At 41.1% G+C, this 20,870-nt stretch overlaps 2 protein-coding genes across 5 annotated transcripts; one reads left to right on the top strand and one right to left on the bottom strand.

The window, feature by feature from the left end:
• Positions 1-309: 309 nt before the first annotated feature.
• Positions 310-9,166, top strand: ric8b (RIC8 guanine nucleotide exchange factor B). 2 transcript variants are annotated; one of them, XM_084016591.1, is made up of 10 exons: positions 310-475; positions 909-956; positions 1,064-1,690; positions 2,626-2,720; positions 3,007-3,157; positions 3,644-3,742; positions 4,022-4,166; positions 4,367-4,511; positions 4,627-4,746; positions 6,996-9,166. In XM_084016591.1, the coding sequence occupies exons 1-10, from the start codon at positions 392-394 to the stop codon at positions 7,099-7,101; spliced, it is 1,620 nt and encodes a 539-aa protein (XP_083872717.1). In that variant the 5' UTR covers positions 310-391; the 3' UTR covers positions 7,102-9,166. The 2 variants fall into 2 exon arrangements, with proteins under 2 accessions (XP_083872717.1, XP_083872718.1); XM_084016592.1 differs by having other exon boundaries at positions 312-475; positions 3,647-3,742; positions 6,996-9,165.
• A 1,850-nt stretch (positions 9,167-11,016) lies between these two features.
• On the bottom strand, positions 11,017-20,869 carry LOC311018730 (NAD-dependent protein deacetylase sirtuin-3). Of its 3 annotated transcripts, none has more exons than XM_084017786.1 (8): positions 20,784-20,869; positions 13,477-13,699; positions 13,139-13,294; positions 12,775-13,007; positions 12,396-12,496; positions 12,148-12,309; positions 11,829-12,041; positions 11,017-11,658 (listed from the first exon to the last, which is right to left on the bottom strand). In XM_084017786.1, the coding sequence occupies exons 2-8, from the start codon at positions 13,689-13,691 to the stop codon at positions 11,461-11,463; spliced, it is 1,278 nt and encodes a 425-aa protein (XP_083873912.1). In that variant the 5' UTR covers positions 13,692-13,699; positions 20,784-20,869; the 3' UTR covers positions 11,017-11,460. The 3 variants fall into 3 exon arrangements, with proteins under 3 accessions (XP_083873912.1, XP_083873913.1, XP_083873911.1); XM_084017787.1 differs by lacking the exon at positions 20,784-20,869 and adding an exon at positions 18,548-18,768; XM_084017785.1 differs by lacking the exon at positions 20,784-20,869 and adding an exon at positions 18,552-18,768.
• Position 20,870: the final 1 nt, after the last annotated feature.

Genomic DNA, 20,870 nt, shown 5'->3' with positions numbered 1-20,870 from the left:
TAAAATAAAATAAATAAAATGTAAATACAAATTGTTTAAAATAAAACAATAATAATTGTAATAACAATAGTAATAAAACGATAATAAAAAAAACTAAATATTAAATAATAAAATATGAATGCAGTATAATCACCAGACTGTTGGATTGGAATATTTGAGTATTTAGGTACTTTTAGAATAAGTGTAGAAACTGTGTATTTGTCCCGGACCGGATCACCGTGGCAGCGGAGCGAGCAGCCCTGAAGTGATGGAGGCAGTCTGGGGAGTTTCCTTGTTGACAGTTGCAGACCTGACTCTCACTTAGCTAGCCTGCCGAGCTAGCTGACTAGCTGCCCAACACCCATTGATCACGATCAAACCCAGCTGACTGCTCTCGCTTCAGCTATCCACCATGGATTTGAACTCTGTGCTGCCACAGCTGGAAACTGCCAACGAAGAGGACATCGAGAAGCTTCTGCGGCAGTATATTCGAGAGGTAAGTCGCGGCTCTGCTCCTTTTTACGTCAACCAAAACAAACTGCGGCGCTAACGCTAGCTAGCTAGCTAAACAGCTAGCTTCCATTTAAACTAATGGCTAAAACGCCGTGTCGGCTAAGACGTTGTCGCTGTCATACGATGTGTAGTTGTGCATCGTTAAACAAAGCCCACCAAACCTATGAATGAGGCGAACGGGGACCTTTTGATACGTTGTTTTAAAGTAGCAACGCACGTCAGTGCTAATGCTGCATGCTCACTAACCACGTTACTGCTCTTTATAACGTTATAGCATCATTTTCACATACTTGGGCTGTTTATTGGAGGTTTCTGTGAAATAATGGCTTTTCTAACCGGCTGTAGTTTATTAATAATACGACGTGTTGTCAGGCTGAGTTGTTTGGTGTCCAAAATGAGCATCTCATCTGTTTCAGAACAGTCACACCTTCAGTTTTGACCAAAAGGAAGAACCCCTCCGGATTGTAAGTAATGGTACTAACTCAGCTATCTGAACAGTAGTAACATTAGATGATCGGGGTCGTCCCACTTATGTTATAATCTATAATTGTGTCGCTCTGTGTCATTCCAGAAGCTGTGTCAGAGTGTGTTGTCAGTTCTTGGGACGCAGGTGAAGCCCAGCTGTCAGAAGACATGCCTGGAGACACTCCGCATCCTGTCCCGGGACAAGCGCGTCCTCGCACCTGTAGCTACCAGGGAGGGCATGCTGATTCTGGGAGGAATGGCCCGGCTGAATGTCGGAGAGGAAGGCGGTGAGAACCAGAAAATCTCTCAGGAGGATTCTCAGGAGGAGGAAAGGGTGGTGATGGTGGAGGCCCTGAAGTGCCTCTGTAACGTGGTGTACAACAGTCCCGCGGCTCAGCAGGTTAGTGTAGACGTGCAGCTGGCTCATGGCCTGTGTGCCACCCTGCGCACGGCCCGCACGTGGCACCATGAGGTGGGCCTCTTCACACTGCGCCTTCTCTTCCTCTTGTCTGCGCTGAGACCTGACGTGAGAGGGGTTTTGAGGAGAGAATGGCATGCTGTGAGACTACTGACGGAGGTCCTAGAGCACACCCTGGACGTGAGCTGGGTTGGTCCCTTTGAAACTGCCCGTCCAGATCCACAGGCCCTACCCATGCCTGCAGAGGACAATGAGAGAGCAATGGAGGCGCTCAAGGCCTTGTTCAACCTCACACTGTCTGACACTGGGAGTGAGGTGAGTGTGTTATGGTTATGTGTTGCAAGTCATTTGGGATGTTCACTGACTCATTGTCATAAGTATGTGTTGAGACGTTAAGATTACATCAAGTATGCGTCATCGGAAAAAACATAAATGTTGTTATTAGTGATAAGCTCTGATACTGAAAGGGCAATGCCATGATAACTCAAAATGCCTTTTGGAGTATTGGCTAATCCAAAGGCTGAGGCTTGTGAATGGAATGGTATATGGATATGCATCTGCTTTTGGACCACATGTGAATGTTATATTTGGTTTTATATTCACTTATCATGTACTAGTATGTAGCTACGGCTGATTTCTTAATTCATTGTAAAATACTTCATGCAACTTCTAGACTGAAGGGGACACTTGACTGCAAGGGCCGCATCTGACGCAGTGTAAGTCTTATTGACACCAAATTTAGTTTTTAGTTCTCAAGTTAGACCCCTAGTTCCTCCTCCTTTTTAAAGTCTAGACATAAAGCTTTGATCTCGCTCCATCTATTAGCTCTCCTTATCTTGCTCTCTAGACAGGACGTCACCACCACCACCACCACCTTAGATAAGAATGGACTCAAAGTAACTTTGCTGCTCTGCTTGAGGTGTACTGAGTGCATATTTTTCATAGTGTGTAACCATAATGTCAAAGCCAGAAAAAAAATCGTTTGGTTTTTGAAAACTACGCAACATTTTCATTGTGGACCATTTCCAACACCACAAGAATATTTTTTTGTATTCTTATTTTAGAAAACAATAATAATAATAATGGATATTTTTTGCTATTTTTGCAGTTAGGCCTTTGCTTCCAGGTCCCTGTCCTTGTAGCTCGAGTATTTTTCCATCTTATTGTTTTTCCTTACCTCTGAACAATTACACCTTTTTTTTTTTATATTTTGAGGAATTCATTTTTTTTGTACATCCTTGATGTGACAGGAGGAAGACCACCAGTTCCGACTCATCGCTGCCATCCTGCGTCATCTGTTGATGCTGAAGACTGAGACCGAGGAGAAAACAGAGGAAGCACACAGGTGGGGAGTCTGTCCTTCACTGCTCTTAATCTCTTACGCCCTATCCCTCAGTAAAATCATCTAAAATAATATACCCAAAATGAATCAGAAGTAGCTCCTCAACCTTATACATATATCTGGTCAGAAGCTAAGGAATATAAATCCAATTGTAGTAGTTACATCTCCAAACCTACTGATTTTATGTGTGCCTTTTATTCACCTGACAGTTAAATATCCAATATTTTGTTAAGATCTACGTCATCAAGATTATTATTTTTTTTATTTGATTATGTTTTTTAATCTCCAGCCATGCCATCAACCTGCTGAATAACCTGCCTGTGTCATGCCTGGACGTGTTAATCAACGTGCCTGTCCAGGGAGGACAAGAGATATATGGTGGGAAAAACATGGATGCAGTCCAGATGTCAATAGACTTCATGGAGAAAAGGATGGACAAGGTAAAGTTCATCCTCTGTAGCGGAAAACAGAGAGAACTTGCTGTTTACACAATGAAAGTTATATTTCAGAATGGTTATTATTACAGTATAGCACAAGTTATACCAGTGGATTAAATATACCTGTTGTCACTGACACTAACGGACATGACAAAATGTGTCACTCACATGCAGCCAGACATGCTATACATGTTGGTGATATCTCACATTTATGTGCTGTTTGAAAGTAGTACTGGACCTGTTAGCACTCAGATCTGAATGCAGCAAACAGGGATGCTCCTCAGCCTCGCAGAACTACACACACAGTGTAGGGTAGTGCCTGTTCATAGTGGACACATGACACTGTGTGTCATGCAGGTTTTCATCCAGCCATCTTGTCTTTACATCATTATTCTTCATATTACTCACATGGGCACCACTGATTTAAAACCTGTCCACTGTTCCAGCCTGTGCGGCTTGTGAAGTGTTTGTGGTTTGTGTCACTCCAAGCAGGGCTCCAACTACAAAGAGGGTTTGACTCCAGTGCTCAGCCTTTTGACTGAGGGATCCAGACACCACAGGGAGATCCGACGATATATCAAAGCTCAGGTACAGTCGCTGTAGCTAACAACGAGATAATGATGATAATAATAAAGTGTGGAATATTGCACATTCAGTTGCTGCTTTAATCTGGAAGGCCAGCATCTGTTTGAGTAAAGTACAGAAATCTCACTGGGATGCGAACCAGATTTTAAATACCTTAATTGATAATGTGTGTGCAGGTGTATTGTGTATTGTTATGTATTCATTAGCCAGTGACGTGTTCCAGAGATTGGTTATAGTCTCAAAAAGAATAATCTGAACTGTTTATAATGTGTGCACCTTCAGGTACTCCCCCCGTTGAAAGAGGTAAAGATCAGGCCAGAGATCGGCACCACCACCCGAAACAAGCTAGTTCGCCTTATGACACACGTCGACATGGGTGTGAAGCAGACGGCCGCAGAGTTTCTCTTTGTCCTCTGCAAAGAAAGTGGTGAGCAGTGGTCGGGTCATGGGAGGAACACAATCAGATAAGAGAATATGAGAATGAGAGAGCAGGAATGATCTCTGCAGTCAGCTGCAAATGAGGAAGTATTGAACTGCCAGATGCATAACTATGACTACAGCATGGCTCATGCTCACACATGAACGTTTACAAGTAACTTCACGGGTATTTGTGGTGTCATTTTGTAGTGGACAACCTGTTGAAGTACACAGGATATGGAAACGCGGCAGGACTCCTGGTGGCTCGAGGACTTCTTGCAGGAGGGAGAGGAGAGACTCAGTACTCCGAAGATGAAGACTCAGACACAGAGGAATACAAATCTGCAAAACCCTTGTGAGTTCCCCGCACAGGTTTTAGAATACATCACTAAAGATGTATCTGTTTGAATCGATTGTTTATGAATCTGTTTGCAGTGGCTCATTAAGCTTGCTCATTGTTTTTTTTCCAGCATCAACCCCATCACCGGTCACGTTGAGGAGCCGATGCCGAACCCCATCGAAGAGATGACCGAGGAGCAGAAGGAGTACGAAGCCCAGAAACTTGTCAATATGTTTGACAAGTTGTCAAGGTAAATATACTTAATAGAAAGGACTCCAGGTTTATTTTGTAATAATTCTGTAAATGTTTAAAAAGTTTAGTTTTATGAAGCACTTGTTTTTGTATTTTGATAGCGGACAGTAGAGTTGACAGGAAATTAGGGGAATTAAAAGAGGGGTGAAATGCAACAAAGGTCCCCACTCGGACTCAAACTGGGGATGTTTTGATATTATGTCTTAAACCCCTTGGACAGGAGGACATCCCATGTATACAAATGTGTAGGCCCCACCAGGATCCTAATCTGCATGAAAATACCGCCATTCAAGGTCATGTTGGGTCTGGAGCCGATCCCAGCCGACACTGGGCGAAGGCAGAGTACACCCAGGATTCCCGTCTATCACAAGGCTGACACGTAGAGATGGGCAACCGTTATAGAAAATACAGTTTGAAATACTAGTAATGATAATACTAGGAATACTAGTTCTGCACTTGTAACTAGAGTCACACAAAATCATCAAATGTTCCACCAATCGCCGGACTTCACACCATTTCATTTAAATCTGTTGACAGGTTCTATTTAACAGTATAATTAAAAATCCAATACAATCTGATCAGTAGTGAAATAAATAGATCTGAAACACTTTTTGGTAGAATTGAAACAACAAAAACAGGGTTTCAAATAGTTTTCTAACCTAGAAGGAAACAAACGAAAGGCAAAGGTTCCACTGAGATGATTAACGTTTTCGGTTTGAGCAATGCTGAAATTATTCATATTATTCATTGTTTCCTCTGCATAGAGCACCGCTGTGTTTGTGTTGACCTTTCCTCGGTGAGCAGAGGCTAACGTCCGTAGGGCACAATGCTTGTACAAAGGTAACAGTGAGCTTGCTCCCTGCCAACCGATTCATCAAAGGAAAAATCTCTTGCTGTTAGCTGCAGCTTCAATTAGGCCCGTCGTTCCAGCACACCACAGCATTCAGCTGGAGTAAATGGAAGCTGCCGGCACGCCACTGCAGCATCATTACCACAGTGCCGTTAATTATCATCTAATTGGGACACGCAGGCGGCCTGTCGGTCCCGGTTCCTTTATGTGCCACATTCAGGTTTTTTTGATAACACCTGTGTCCTCATTTATTCTTGTCATTCTGAGGAGCCAGTCATTGGTCAGACAGGGGGATGGACTGAGACAGAGGCACAACTAACAACAAAGCAATTTGAGTGGAACGTGGATGAAGAGGAAGGGGAGACGGGGGAACAAATGTGCTGACATAAGAAAGCTGACCATGTTGTATTGTTAAGCCAAATAAGGCGTCGAGCCGTAATGAGGCACGTGTGCCCAGAAGAGGAAGATTCCTTTCTGAGGCTGCATCGTCTTTCTTCTCCTCCTGATGATGACAGAGAGGTGCTTCCTCAGTCCAGGCTCTAAGGAGATTGGTCAGAGGCCAGTAAGAATGTGCTCCCCTAACTGCTTAACTGGTGCTCTAATTAGCACATGTCCCAACCCCCCCACCCACCCACCCCCTCCTAGATCTGCCAGACCCCCAGTCCTCTGTCACTGCTGAGTAGGAGAGGAGGTATTATTTTTGCACTAATTGGGAGAGATCATTTTGCATTGTTTGTTTCGTCTCGTTAGTCCTCACCTGCTGACTTTAACAAGTGATATAAGGCTGTCACTGATGGTTCCTCTCTGCAGGTTTCATCGCTGGAAAATCAGTTTTAAGAAAATACTGAACTCAGAACTTAACCTGCAATTTCCCCGGATAAGCTAAATTTAATTGAAGGAATCAGTAGGAATTACAAGGCCAGTTGTATTTGAATCACTTTCCAAATGAATGCAAATGAGCCCTTTTTAATTCTGCGGTGGATAATTCTCTGATAAATCATCTTAGAGGGAGTGGTGACACACAGAACAGGTATAATTGGATTAGGATGAAGGGGCAGCCGTGGCTTTGAGGAGATTAGCTTGAGCGCTGATCCTGTAATTTAACTGCCGGAGGAGGGGAGGAGGAGGAGGAAGGGAGAGAGAGAGAGAGGATGGCCAGACAGGGGGGCAAGTGTCCATGAAGCGGGGGTGGTGGGTTTTAGAGCGAGGGCCCTTGAGTTCTGGATGTAAGGAAGTAAAGATGTACATGTAGAAGTAAAAGCCCTATTAAGACCGTCTGTGGATTCAAAGCGTCCTGAACAGAGTTGGGTTTTGTTTACATTGGAAATACATTTTTTTTCCTATCTAACTTCTCTCCATCCAGCATCTCTCTGATGTTTTCCCTTTTGTGTCCACAGGCAGAACGTGATCCGACCAATGGGGGTCAGGCCCGATGGAACGTTAGCACCCCTCGAAGAAACTCTCTGCGATCCACCGGAGGACTCAGGATCAGACTCTGACTAGTGCACTGCACCTTTAGGCCACGTTTTCCAGGCTAAGCCTTTTTTGGCACCAACGCATCTGGAGCTGTGTCCCATTTCAAGGTCTGGAAGCTGTGAAGGAAGGTGCCCATGATGCTGGGTCGGTTAAAAGACCCACAAGCTACCCTGATAACTCCCCCATACGTCATACTCTATTAACTTATACCTGTAGATTTCAGTACAATGTGTGGATCTATAGTGGAGACTCCATGCGTGAATTTAGGATCCACTTTTAACTGTTTTCACCAGGAAGTTGCCCTGTATTGACAAAGTTTAAATACTGGTAACTGTGACACGTTTTTGTGATACCCGAGTCAACATTTTAACGTTTTAATGTAACAAATGAGGCACAAATGGCAAATAGTGTATCACGGTTAACGGTTAATATATCCAAAAGATTCTATTTGTCTGCATGTTCAGGTCTAGATTAAGCAATGTGTAATAAATGTTGGCCCGTTATGACGTGCTCAGTCTAGAAATGTGACTTCTGGTGGTCCAGCCCTGAACTGGGACACAGCTCATCAAGTCTTAGTAAACTCTAGAGGCCGCGTCGCAGCAGTAAGACTCGCTCCAAAGCGGGAGTGGATTTGATGCCTTGCACAAAAATCCTAGAAGGCCTCCAGGGTTACTGTTGCACCTTCCTTGTTTATTTTACCGATGGAAGAAAAAAAAATATATAGAGGTAATAATATAATAATTTGCTGGATTATGTGTATCTCACTGAAAGCACTGTTATGTTTCTGTTTAAGAGTGTCATTGAATCTGTATAATCACCTTTTTTTTGTACGTTTTTCTTATTTTTTTCTGCTACATGATGATTTTTTTCCACCCTTTTCTTAGATTATTTGAATGCACATTTAAATCTGAAATCATTGGAAAGTGTTCACTGTGAACACAGTTTAAAATCCTGCGTCCAGCATGGACCAGAGGGTTGGTGTGTATTTAGAAGTCAGGCAGTGTCCATGTGAGACCATACTTGGTTCAGTTAGTCAGAGACCTTCTGAATTCAGGGCTTGTTGGTTTACTGGCGTGTCACTGAGACGTGGTTTGGACAAGAGTTTTGATTTTGTGATTCATTCTGATTTTCATTGTAAACTTTAAATGGAGAACAGTTCCTGTGGTCGATGATTGTAAACAGATTGTTTCTGCCTCTTTGGACTCCTGACAAAGACATTTGTAACTGCAATGACTATTTTCTAATCCATTTTACTTTTGCCTAATCTGCATGATGTTAAATCCGTTATCAGTGATGTTTTTTTTCTTTTCTAGATTTAAGTTTTTGCTAATTTTATACAAATCCACAAGTTTTTTCTTTCTGTTGGTTTTATGTAATGTAAAAGCTGCCAGTTCTGGGGAAAAAAAGCAGATTTGGTCCCTAAACTGAAATCCTAAATTGCTGATTACAATCCAGAGAAACTAAATATTGCTTTAAATCACAGAACATGTGTCATTATTACAAGGTTGCTCACTTGCTCCTCAAAGACCTGCTGGCGATCCTAGCCGACATGCCGTCTTTAAGAGGCTGTAGCGAGCTCTTAAAGCGAGAGTCAAGCTCTTGGTATCGTATGAATCTAGGGAATCGATTGGTACCAGCCATGTTATGCCAGCTTGTCAGGCAGGGGGCTGATTAACATTCCAAATTGGTTCAAAGGCGTCTCTTGACCTCTTACCTCAAGATATGTAAATGAAAATGGGTTCAATTGGTACCCGCGAGTCTCCCTTTTATAAACATGCTCACAAAACCATGCAGTTTAATGCATTTCCTTTTTTCACCTATTCTAAAAAAGGTGTATTTGAATATTTCTGCACACTATGGTCCCTAAACAGTCTTGGAATTGCATTAATTCAGTGTTGTTGGAAAGCTGAGCCTCTTGTGCCTCCAATGAGCTTCATTGTATTCATGTTTGATGATGTAAGCACAGTGAGACCACCTTTTGAAAAATGACCTCGCTGTAAAAAATGAGTGTACAACACCAAACTAGAGACCAAGGACATTCTGAGGATGTATGGCTTGATAAAAATTAAACAATATTGTTAAATTTAGCACCAAATCTGTGTGATGAATGGTATAAATGAATGGAGAAAGCATCACGTAACTCCATCATCATGTGCTAAGCCCTTTTACACTTTTAGTTCATTAAATCATGTTGGTAATACTTTCTAGGAAGGTCATGTATATAAATGCATCATAAGCAGTCATTATACATGTTTATAATCATGCATGATACCTTATAACAAGGCTTATAAAGTATTATAAGTGATGGACATAATGTTTTATAAGTCCAGCATTCATAATGCTTTATACCTCCCGGGTTACACAGCACGTTATAACTACTGAACTTTAGCCAGTTTATTATACAGTTTCTGAAATAGACTCATATTATAATTTCAATAGAAAGTTTTTCCATCATTTTTATTAGATTTATGGACAGACTTCAGTGTTTCCCCTAGAATTTTTTTCAGGCCCGGTGGTACCCGCCGAAAAAACCCTAAACAGACGAGACGCGTGGGATGGTGTATTGGTGCAGTTGGATTAAGTCAGGTGGCACAGCAAGCAGTCTGCAATTCTGCAATTATTATATTTGCATTCAACATTTTTGTTCAACCAGAGTGTATTCAAGGTTTTCAAGGATTCAAGGAGAGAGTGACTTATTAAGGTGCCGGTTGATGGAAATTATCCAAAATTAGGGGCTGGAAAAATATGGCTGCAAAATAGTTATAAAAAGGCTTAGTCATATTCATACTATAGCACGTCGAAAATTCACGAAAAAGTCAGTCAGGATATATTCATAAAAAAATATTTAAAATTGTTAAAAAGGCATAAAAATCGCTCATCTCGCTTGACGCGCCTAGTCTCAGTGTAGTGAGTCCAAAACAGCCATAAAAAGCCATGGTCAACTTTTTCAGGGAAAAAAAAAGTCATACTATAGCATGTCGAAAATTCACGAAAAAGTCAGTCAGGATATATTCATAAAAAAATATTTAAAATTGTTAAAAAGGCATAAAAATCGCTCATCTCGCTTGACGCGCCTAGTCTCAGTGTAGTGAGTCCAAAACAGCCATAAAAAGCCATGGTCAACTTTTTCAGGGAAAAAAAAAGTCATACTATAGCATGTCGAAAAAAAAGTGAAAAATCGACAAAATTCATAAAATGTTGTAAAAATGATGTAAAAGTCCTAACATATGCTTCTATATCGTGTGTCAATCAAAATCTGAGTGTAGTGAGTGCAAAACAGTCATAAAAAGGCTTATTCATGGCAGGCAGGCACGTGGTTGAGTGGTTAGAATGCATGCCATTTACCCATGTCTGCATATATGCACCAGCCTCAGGTTCGAATCCTGGCTGGTATGGGAAATGGTAGGGGAAACACTGGACTTCAACTTTTTTCGACATAAAAAGTGACTTTTTTCAACACTACACTATGAATTTTTCCACTTTTTTTCTAACATACTATACTGACTTTTTTTCATATTTTCAACATACTAAGCTAAGCTAAGCTAACTTTTTTCACCTTTTTACATACTATACTATGACATGCTGTAATATGACTTTTTTCAACATGCTATATTCATTGTTTTCACTACTCTATGACTTTTTTCCGCTTTCTTCAACATACTGTACTGACTTTTTGCAAAATACTATATTATTGCATATAAACAAATTTGGTATAAATGTCCACTTGGTGAACTGATTTGTTTTTGGCGGTCAAAGGTCAAAGTCATTGTGACCTTACGTCCCTCCCATTCTCTGGCTCAAACATCCACTTAGTTTGCCTGTGAAATTCCTCCAACATGCAATCTAGTTTAGTGAGGCTTCCACTGAAATGTTTAGAGCCTGGAAAATGATCATTTTTGGATCGATACTACATAAACCTTACAAAAAAACAGATAAAGCATGAAAAGAACACATTAATTTTATTAAATATCGTTTAAAATACAGTGTTGTGCTGATATAAAACATTAACAATTTTACTGACATGGGACAGAGAAAACACCTGAAGCAACATAGGACTGTTGTAAAAGGGCCTCATATATATTTACTAGTGTTCTCGATGGACCCTCTCGCAATAAGTGCTTTAAATATGCTTGTTGATAGCTTGATAAACAGATTTTTTGGATTTACATATGAACATAACCATGCATAACCGTGACTCCCAGGTGAAGCGGTAAGATGAACTTTCACTCCAATGCGAAACAGAAAAAACAACACATTTTGCCACTGGCAGAAAATAAGCAGATGAAAAGTAATGTGTGTTAACAGGAGAACAGTCTTAGTGTGAATTAAGAAGAGAAGCAACCGTCTCCGACCTTTCTGGTGCCATCGTTTATGAAACATGCATGGTCAGTTGCTCTGGATTGATGATGCAGAGCTCTTGCTGTCCGTCTCCGAGTCGGTCTCCTCGCTGCCGCTGCTGGATGCTCTTTGACCTCCCGCTCTAGACTTGGATGTCTCTATTCCAGCTGGAGGCTCTGGAGCTCCTCTGCTCTGACAAGATGTCTGTCCGCTCACCGACGGGCTGCTTATCAGTGTAGGTATGCTCTGCAGAGAGGGAGATCAAGAAAAAGAATGGGTGGAATGAAAGATATTTCCAGAGAAATCACTGGCTTGGATTTACTGTATATAAACATCACCAGTTCTCTGTGCCCTTTGGATTTCACGAAAGGTGATCTTTTCCAACATAACCTGCTACGTGTTTTCTAAAGACCCACCAGTGTTTCCTGACTCATCATCAGCTCCTCAATCTCACTGTTCCAGCCGAGCATTTCAGCAAACCTCCGCACCGTCTCCCCCAGGTCGCCCAGCTCCACATGGTCTCCTCTCCGCAGTGGGACCTTCTCGAAGGGACCCACAGCGTGTCGGTTCAGGAGAAGACGTGGCACGGTGGAGCGCACCGTGTTCACCAGGCTGGCAAAGGGCTCAATCTGAAACAACGAATTATTGTACAGATATAACTCACCTGAGCGTTTTCTCTGATTGTAAAATGTACTAGAACCCATTTGAAGCAGTGGATTTAAAACAGATGTTTGCCTGTAAAGATGTGCCCATAATGATGAGCAGGTCTGCTTTGGGGAAGTCTTGAGTGTGGAGGAAATACTTCTGAGGAAGGTCCTCTCCAAAAAACACGACATCGGGTTTGACTGTTGCAGCACAGAATGTGCATATGGGGACGTTGTCATTCATGATGGCTTGCTGCAAAAACAAACATAAGAAAGAAAGCATTACTCCGGATTCATTTGATAAATGTGACTGTTTTTTGAGGCTGGCGTCAGACAAACCTTAGCCTCTTCAGCAGGGTATGCAGTGTAGCACAGGTGACAGGCAGCTGTGGCAAAACTGCCGTGAGCTTCCACAAGTTTGTCATCTGGGATGCCACACACTGTGAACAGAGTTAGTACTTTTTATTAAGGACGTTAAGAGGAAACAATGCATTTTGAGAAACAAAACAGATCGACAACAACTACTGGTGGTGCATTCAGGGACATACTGTACATAGGATGCCTTCATATTGATAATAATTAATGTAATGGTATGTTCTCCCTGATAAATAAGATGTCATTGCTAGTAGATAAGTACTCGGGTATGCATTTACATGTTATTGTGTATGTTTGTACTTGTAAATTTGAGTTTTTTTGTTCTCGTTAAGATCTCACTCACGTTTCTCCAGTCCGTCTATGTTCTGAGTGTACATTCGGAGCAGCAGGCCTTTGTGATGGAGCATGCGGATGAAGTAGTGTATGTAGTTTGGTCGGTGGATGCCGGGATACAAGGCCTTGGCCAGGGAGAAGAAAGGCTGGGGGTTGTTGGAGAAGTAGTCGATGTTGAAAATGGCTTCTGGGTAAGGGATGTTGTACTTCTCCAAGTTGGCGTAAAGACCTGTCCCTGGAGTTCTGAAATATGGAAATATGGGCATTTTTAAACTAATATTTTTGGCATTATTGTGATGCATACATTAAAGATGAGTGTCTTGCTCATATTTTTTTCCCTAGATCATTTATATATCCACTCAAATAACACCGACCTGAAGTCTGGGATGCCGCTGGCTGTGCTGATTCCTGCTCCGGCCACAACCACCACATTCTTACAGCGGCCAAGCTTCACGAGCCGAGCAACAGAGACGAGGCCGCCCCGGGACGAGGACTTGGGAGCTAATGCAGCTGGACTGCCCAGATCCGAACTGGACCCAGAGGACACAAAATGTTGGTGTGGTTTCCACTTTTACTCTAGCGCCACCGACGTGCACGTACATATTAATATACACGTTTTTTCTGTCACTGATCTTAACAACACAGTGTGTATATTTGTTCCCTAATCCTAGTCATTTCAAATAAAGTAAAAGTTAGTGCTCCATGTCCCCACCTTGTAGGTAAACTGTCCAGTCCGCTCACAGTCATCTGACTGAGGTCCTGGGCCAAAGCAGAGTCTGTCTGCTTCCTTCGTTGTTTTCCATAAGGACCCGGTCCAGAGTCCTGGGTCTCTGCAGGGTGCCTGGTCTGGGAACTGGAGCTGCGGGTCATCCTGGTGACTGGCGGCTGGGGGACTTTTTTATCCCAGCTAGACCTGGACCTGTTCATTCCAGCACCTGTTGACAGCAAGAGAAAAAAATAATAATTCAAATGAAACATCACTGTTTATGAGCTGTAATCCACATTTATTTTCCTCTGTGTTATCAGAACAAAGTGAATTTGAATGTCAGACATGAGAACAATGTCCTCATATTTTAGTTCTACGAAATGGAAAATATCTTAATATTGCTTTTTGTCTGTGCACTAATTAGATACTGACTTGTTTTCAATGACTTGCTTTCAATTTGCTCTCCCTCATCTCTTCTGTGTCCCATATTTAAAAAGCTGTTACACCGAGATCACCCTTTTCTCTTCTCTTCCTTCACACCGAGGGGAGCAGAAATGTTTTAAAACTGTCAACTGTTGAACAAAAGGTAATGGCTGCAATATATATAGCCCCCCGCTTCTCGGCAGCTATGCTAATACAGTCCACAGCTGTGGCAGCTTTACTGTTCAGGGAAAGCGTAGAGGGGAGAGCTGAGAGGGGAGGCAGAGGTGAAAGGGAACCGTAGATTGACTGTGTGTCAACAAACCCAGCTGGGACAGAAAAGAGGATGCCCTCTAACAGCCCCCTCAAACTGAGTAAAAAGGGGGGAGGGGGTCCAGAGATAAATGATACGGAGGCGGGATTCAATAAAGAGGGAACAGAGGAGAAGGAGTAGGGGGGGGGGCTTCTTTTCCAAAGCTATTCTAGGCCTTCAAACAACTTCCATGAGGAATGAGTGTGAGTGATCAGGCAGAGGCAGCAGACAAGGAAACAAAAGAGCTACAACCCATAAAACACGACTGCCTCCGAGGGCAGCAGGGAGATAGGATGAGATTCTCTCCAGAAGCACCTTATCGCCCTCCGGAGGGGCCGGGAAAGGAGGGGAGGGGTCACCGAAGGCTTACGGAGCAGCCGGGGGAAAAAAACCCAAAGAAAACAGCAGCCTTTGGGACAACGTTGTGTTTCTTTAATTGCTCCATTAACATTTAAAGAAAATATATCATGGCCAAGGTTAAAATGGATGTAAACACTGGCTTTTAACAATTATAGACAACTCTTAATAATCTCACATTCTCCAAAATGCTTTTATTTTAGGCACTCAATCTTCTTTCACTTTGCCTCCTTACAAGCCGAAGCCCCCGCATAACTGTTTTTTTTCCTCCTCCCTTCACATCCTAAAGAACTATTAAAACAGCGGGAGGGTGAGGGTCTTGTCTTTCTTCTGGACTTCTCTCAAAAAGAAACTGCTGAGTACAGGTAATAAATCACCAGCCTGGTTATTAAGGTTCCACACTAATGTCGTAGCGGCAAGAATACGCCAAGACCCGCTGATCATATCTGGAAAAAAGTGACCCATGCAGTAAAAAGTGAAATGACCATTACACATGAAACACAGAGGTGTATTCCTCTTTAGTTGTTATGGATCTACTGAATTAAACTTAAACACACAGAGAAAGCACAAGTCAGTGTGGCTGCAGAAACTGTAGAAAACGGAGCAGCTAACGTTGATGTTTACAAATAGGAAAACACTTCAGCAAGAACTTAAAACCAATAAAAGCTGATATTGTACAATTAAAAAAAAAAACATAAAAGGTCGGAAAAAAGTTGATTTTTATGAGATCAAACTGCTTCTCCGTGTTTTAAATGTCTGCTTCTTTTATCTGATAAAAGCCTAATTGTGATACTATTATCATTCTTTAATGACAAATAAATCCCTGTGTGAATGACAAAAGGCTTAAAAGGATTTAAGCCCCCCACCCACCCACTTTTTTTTTTTTTTTAACTCGGCCTTTCACACTGCTCAGTCTCACAGCTCTCTCAGTCAAAAAGCTGAGTGTGTCCTAGTACCGGACCACCAGGAGTGTAGCTGCTCATATGAGGGCCACGGTTATCTAATTAGGACTGTCCCACAACACTGAGCACACCTTGGTGCTGCTATTACCAGCCTAAGAAGTCAAGCTAATGGATGATCATCAACTACAGAGGCTCAGACCAAAAGCCAAAAACAGCAGCAGGAGAAAATGCAACAGCAGTTTCTTCTCTTTAATGACATTAATAACATTTAATAACATTGACGCAGAATAAGTTAAATTAAATTTCAATTCCAATTGAAATGCTCAATGCAGTTTTCCAAACCGTAAGGTAACTTCTTGAAGTTTTGAAATTGCTTGTTTTGTCTGATCCACAGTCCATTTATTGCTGCCACTTTAAGATGCATGTATGTGTGTGGTCTCCAGTGCCAAAGAAAAGAATGCATGCCAATATAATGGACAATAAAGTTATCTGAAAACATGAAGATATAACGTTCAGAATAAAATAAAATAAAATCAGAGGAAAAGCAACAAATCCCATCCAAGAGGCTGGAACCAGAGAATTTTTTTGCATTTTCACTAAAGTTATACTAATTTTTAGTGGATTGACGAAGCTAAATTTTAAATTTTCTTTTCTCTTTTTTGTTTGAAATACAATACAAAAACACAACAACCGTGATTTCGACGATACATCATAAAGTCTGCTTATTTGGAAACAAAATAAAATTCCTTTTACAAATTTAATTTTCTTAAAAAAAAAAACGGCATCGTGATCATATTAGAGATTTTATACTTTGTGGTTCAGGGGTGTAAATAATAAAGTATAAAGCATACGCTAAACTGAAATAGAGATTTTGAGACATGCAAAATCAGATCCTCCTCCTCGCTGGAGCTCTGAGTGGAGTCGGAGTCCACAGGTGGATCTGAGGAGATGCTGTTTGGGTCGCAAAATAAGTTTAACAATTTTGTCTGCAGCACACATTTGTGTGAATGTTTGTGTTGTTCTGATACTTTTAGTCTACTAATAACATTGACTCTCATATGACAGAATGAGATAGACTGTTAACTTCGCCTAAATGCATTCATTTGGTCTCCAGTGGTATTTGACAAGTTTTCAATAGGGCATGCAGAACACAGAGTTGTAATTCATCAAAGCTATTTTTCTTGGAAAAGGCTGGTTTACCTATTCAGGATACGGTGATGCGGAAAATGGCGGTAAAAGCGGTCAGGAACATTCATTCGTGCACAAATTTGCTCCTCTCGTGATATATAGATAGAGCCTGGGAAACACTGTTGCAAAGGAGGTTTGGTAAGTAAAACGAGGGGCTTTTCCCTACCTAAAGCAGAATGGAGGACAGCCATCTTTGATCGGCCCCCCCCCCCCCCGGCACGGGGATGGCAACAGGCTGCCTGGTCGCCATAGGAACCTCTTCATTACTTAGTTGGAGAGGCAACAGCTCAATGTTGTCCTTCCCCACCTGCTCACTAATGACATATCACTATGTGTAGCATCTTTGTTGGACTCTCAATTGACACAAAGCAGCTAGTCCTAATTTGTGTTAGTATATTGTCCGCTCACACAGAGGGGAACGCTAATTCTGCCCAGTGGGTCGATAGTTAACTAATGTCTCCTCTTGTCCTGTTACTCCTCTGAGGACTTACCAGCCCTAAATTAAACACCAATCTACCAATGATGGGATGTGATGTTAATTGTACACCGCACGCCATCTGAAAGCAACGGTCGGCTCTTTAGCCTGACAACAATGTCGAGCAACCACTCATAACACTAGATAACGACTCGACAACAAAACAGGCAGCAGACACAAGAAAAATAAAGGCTCTTCGGTTAATTAAAGTCATCCGGGGCTGCAGCAAACGACTTTTTCATTATCGATTTATCTGCTAATTCACTCTTTAACTATTCAAGTAATCATAGTAAAGTCCAACAATGATAAATATTGAAATCTTTAAAGTTGAGAACAAGCAAATGTTTGAAAGGTTTGCTTGATAAATTCATTTAACGGATCAAAGTCGTTTTTTTAATAGTTGGGATTTAGTTGTTGAATCCACTTATTGATTAATTAACTAACCCAACGGTCAGACTTGGTTGACAAAGAACACATAATAGTTCAAACCTTTTTTAAAGATAATAGAGGACCATTACCCCACAACAGTATATCTAACTATGTGCGACAGAATGCTGATTTTTAGAAAATCTTGTGGATCTGCAGTCCTGAAAGAATTCAGGCGCTCAAAAAATAAAAAAGGCACATTCTTACAGTCAGTCTCAAGTCTTACAAGTCCTACGAGGAGTCACCAGTGAACCTATACTGGCACCTGCTGGGACCGAGTCCCATTGCACTTTAGAACCATCCACCCATTATGGAAAACAATAAGTTGTCACTGACTTATGTGGAATGACTCCATTCATTAAGTAATATGTCAGTTTATGGCAGCGCAAGTAGATTGTGCCCCCTGCTGCTGAAAGTGATTAGATTCATCAATATGATTATAGGTTTAATAACATTGTATTGTTTGTTGTTGTAGTGGTGGACATCATTGTTGTTGTTGTTTTTTTTACATTTTATGAAGTGTTTTTGTATATTTTACACATATGTATACAAGCCATTCATTCAGGAGAACCATATGCATCTGGGACATTCATTCCTGGATGCATATATTAAAGATATATGGATATTTTCTTAAAGATTACGAAAAAATACAATTATTCTGCACAGGAAAGCTCAAACCACAAACAAGAAAAGCATAGGCTTTAAACTACATGAGATAAAAACGTCTTTATATTAGAGAAAATTATAAAGAATCACGTGAGGTGGACCGACTCAGGCTAAAGCCCTAAAAAAAAATATATATATAAAAGTGAGTATAAATCATTGTCATTGTGCATGTGTACACATTGTCGTTGTTGTATGTTAAATGGTGGTCGATAATAATAATAATAATAATAATAATAATAATAATAATAAATATAATAATAATACTAATAATAATAATAATAATAATACAGTCGACGTTATAATAGGGTTAACATCATTTTGATAAGCTACCTGCCTTTTCCAGACGGCGGAACTTTTGAACGCTGGACGGCGACGACGGGCGGACAGAAAGGAGAGCAGACTCTGTGTTGGCCCTCTCCAAAAGGGAAACACGCTGAACTTCTTTACCACTGAACTCTGAGTTTGAGTTATTCCAGCGTGCAGCAAGTCAACATATCAGAAGCAGCTAATATCGCTAAATCTCTTTCTCCTCGGATGCATGCAGCCCGCTCTGCGAGGTTTGAGAGGAGAGACCTATCACTCTGCTGCTATTTCCGGGTACCAAATAAGTCATTACGAATACAGGCGGGAAACAACAGCAGAAGTCACGTGGTGATGTATTTCCGCTTTCCAATTGTGCGCCTCGCCTGGAAGCTATGCTGCCTTCACGTGGCACCGGAATTGTGGTAAATACGAGTTGCCGACTCGGAAATTGGCCATGAACGCCGCCCACGTCGTAATTACCAGTGGGGGAAACTCGGAGATAATTTTGATACCCGAGTTCCCGAGTTGGGTGACCAGAAGCTCTCAACACATAACCTGATTTGACGGTTGATTCATTCTATATTTTAAAGAAATTCAAAATTAATTCAAATTAACAAGTGGGAAGTAGGTTCTTCCGACTAGCACCTGAAGGCAGCAGTAGATCAGGCGCCAGTAGTATTGGGGAGAGGGAAATAACGACAAATATAAGGTAATAATAAAAATGAAATACTTATTTCAATAACTTATGAAATATATATTAATTATAATAATAATAATAATAATAATAATAATAATAATAATAATAACATTAAAATAAATAATTGCATCATGTTATATCCCATATATCTATGTTGATAATTATGATGATGATGATTATTATTACTATTATCATTATTATTAGCCAGCTAAGTGAAAAACACTATAAATTGACATAATATGAAACACGCAATCTAAACTAAATAAAGTCTTGATATTTCTAGTGTGGTGAAAAGAAGACTGCATAAACATTCTGCTAAAATGTCTTATTCACTTTACAAGTACTTTCCAGGTGTACAGGTCTTGTTCAGCAAATTTAGCCATGGCATTAGTCTGGCTTTGTACAACAAGCCCCTGACCTGTGATTATGAAGACACACATGGGAAAATGAACGTGTTTAGCTAATTCTTAAAAACATCATGTTTTGCCAGGGCCTTTAAGTCTCTGTAAGTGCATAGGCCTACTCAGATACGTCTAGGCTACTCACAAATTGTTTACCTTTGTACAACTGCAGTGGAAGTGCACTGTCTGCAGGCCTCTTACATGCACATGCTCTGTGAGCAATGTAAGCGGGTACTTTTTGTTTGATTGTGGACATAACTTTATTACTTTAGATCAGCACCAAATATATTTGCTTGTGTCACATTAATAATTAAATATAATAAAAACATCTTATTTTTACCTGCCCAGTGGGAGCTAGGATGGAACTCAGTCGCCTCAGCCTTGTACATGTTTAGTAGTATAGCTAATAAAGGGGTGGATAGATAAATGGCAAATGTTTACTTTGGTTACTATAGTTGTATCTGGAGTGTATTCAGATCCACTTCATTTGCATTTGTTGTGCTTGTAGGCCCTCCCCTTTATACGTGTACATAAGGGAGGTAACTTGTATTGCCCTGTAAAGGAGGTAACTCAGTCAAACACATGTTGTTTATTTTATTTATTTACATATGTACCAAGTTAATTTTCACACAGGTCTCCCATATAAAACAAGGCCCTAATCATTCCAGTTAACAGAGTGCTTTAGCGGTGCATATCTACAAACAAATTTGCAAATAATCATATTACCGCAAATCAAATGCCCCTGAGGTTCTGCAGCCAGGGAGCATTTTCCTCATGAAAACACCCCTCAGTTCTAAGTATCAGGATGATATTCGATCCTGGTCTGTTTTTTTAATACTACAAAGAGACAGCTTGTCATAAAGGAGACGATCTTTGACTTAGGATCAATACAAAAAAAAAATTAAAAATGGAGGACGTACGTCACATCCTCGTTGATGGGAGGATGTTGTTTTGGTGTGTCCTCTCTCCCCTAAGAGTGGCGTTCAGGGGCCCCGGAGAAAATTAATAATCTGAACATTTCTGTTCTCGCTGGCATTACTAGGCTGCGGACTGCAAATATCGTCACCAGGACATAAACAACCGTTTTTCTTCCCCCGCTAGTATGAACTAAGACATCTAACAGGAATAAGCTGCTAACATCCAGACAATAATAACAGCACAGTACCTCAGTGTGCATATTATGCGGTCTCGTGAAGGCAGCCGAGGCTCCGAGCTGCGGACGGACAGAGTGTACCTCTGTGTGTGTTTTTAT

This window comes from Eutrigla gurnardus (genome assembly GCF_963514095.1).
Source record: "Eutrigla gurnardus genome assembly, chromosome: 9".
NCBI lineage: Eukaryota > Metazoa > Chordata > Actinopteri > Perciformes > Triglidae > Eutrigla > Eutrigla gurnardus.
The sequence above is the reverse complement of the archived record's forward strand: the minus strand, read 5'-3'. Positions and strand labels throughout refer to the sequence as shown.

Bases quoted from the DNA above. Each gene is read 5' to 3' on its own strand.
- LOC311018730 (XM_084017786.1), bottom strand. From the start codon at position 13,691: ATGAACAGGTCCAGGTCTAGCTGGGATAAAAAAGTCCCCCAGCCGCCA. The intron at 13,295-13,476 runs GTGGGGACATGG...CTCTGGGTCCAG, and splicing joins CTGGACAGTTTACCTACAAG to TTCGGATCTGGGCAGTCCAG. The intron at 12,310-12,395 runs GTTTGTCTGACG...TTGTTTTTGCAG, and splicing joins ACCCTGCTGAAGAGGCTAAG to CAAGCCATCATGAATGACAA.
- ric8b (XM_084016591.1), top strand. From the start codon at position 392: ATGGATTTGAACTCTGTGCTGCCACAGCTGGAAACTGCCAACGAAGAG. The intron at 2,721-3,006 runs GTGGGGAGTCTG...TTTAATCTCCAG, and splicing joins AAAACAGAGGAAGCACACAG to CCATGCCATCAACCTGCTGA. The intron at 4,747-6,995 runs GTAAATATACTT...TTGTGTCCACAG, and splicing joins ATGTTTGACAAGTTGTCAAG to GCAGAACGTGATCCGACCAA.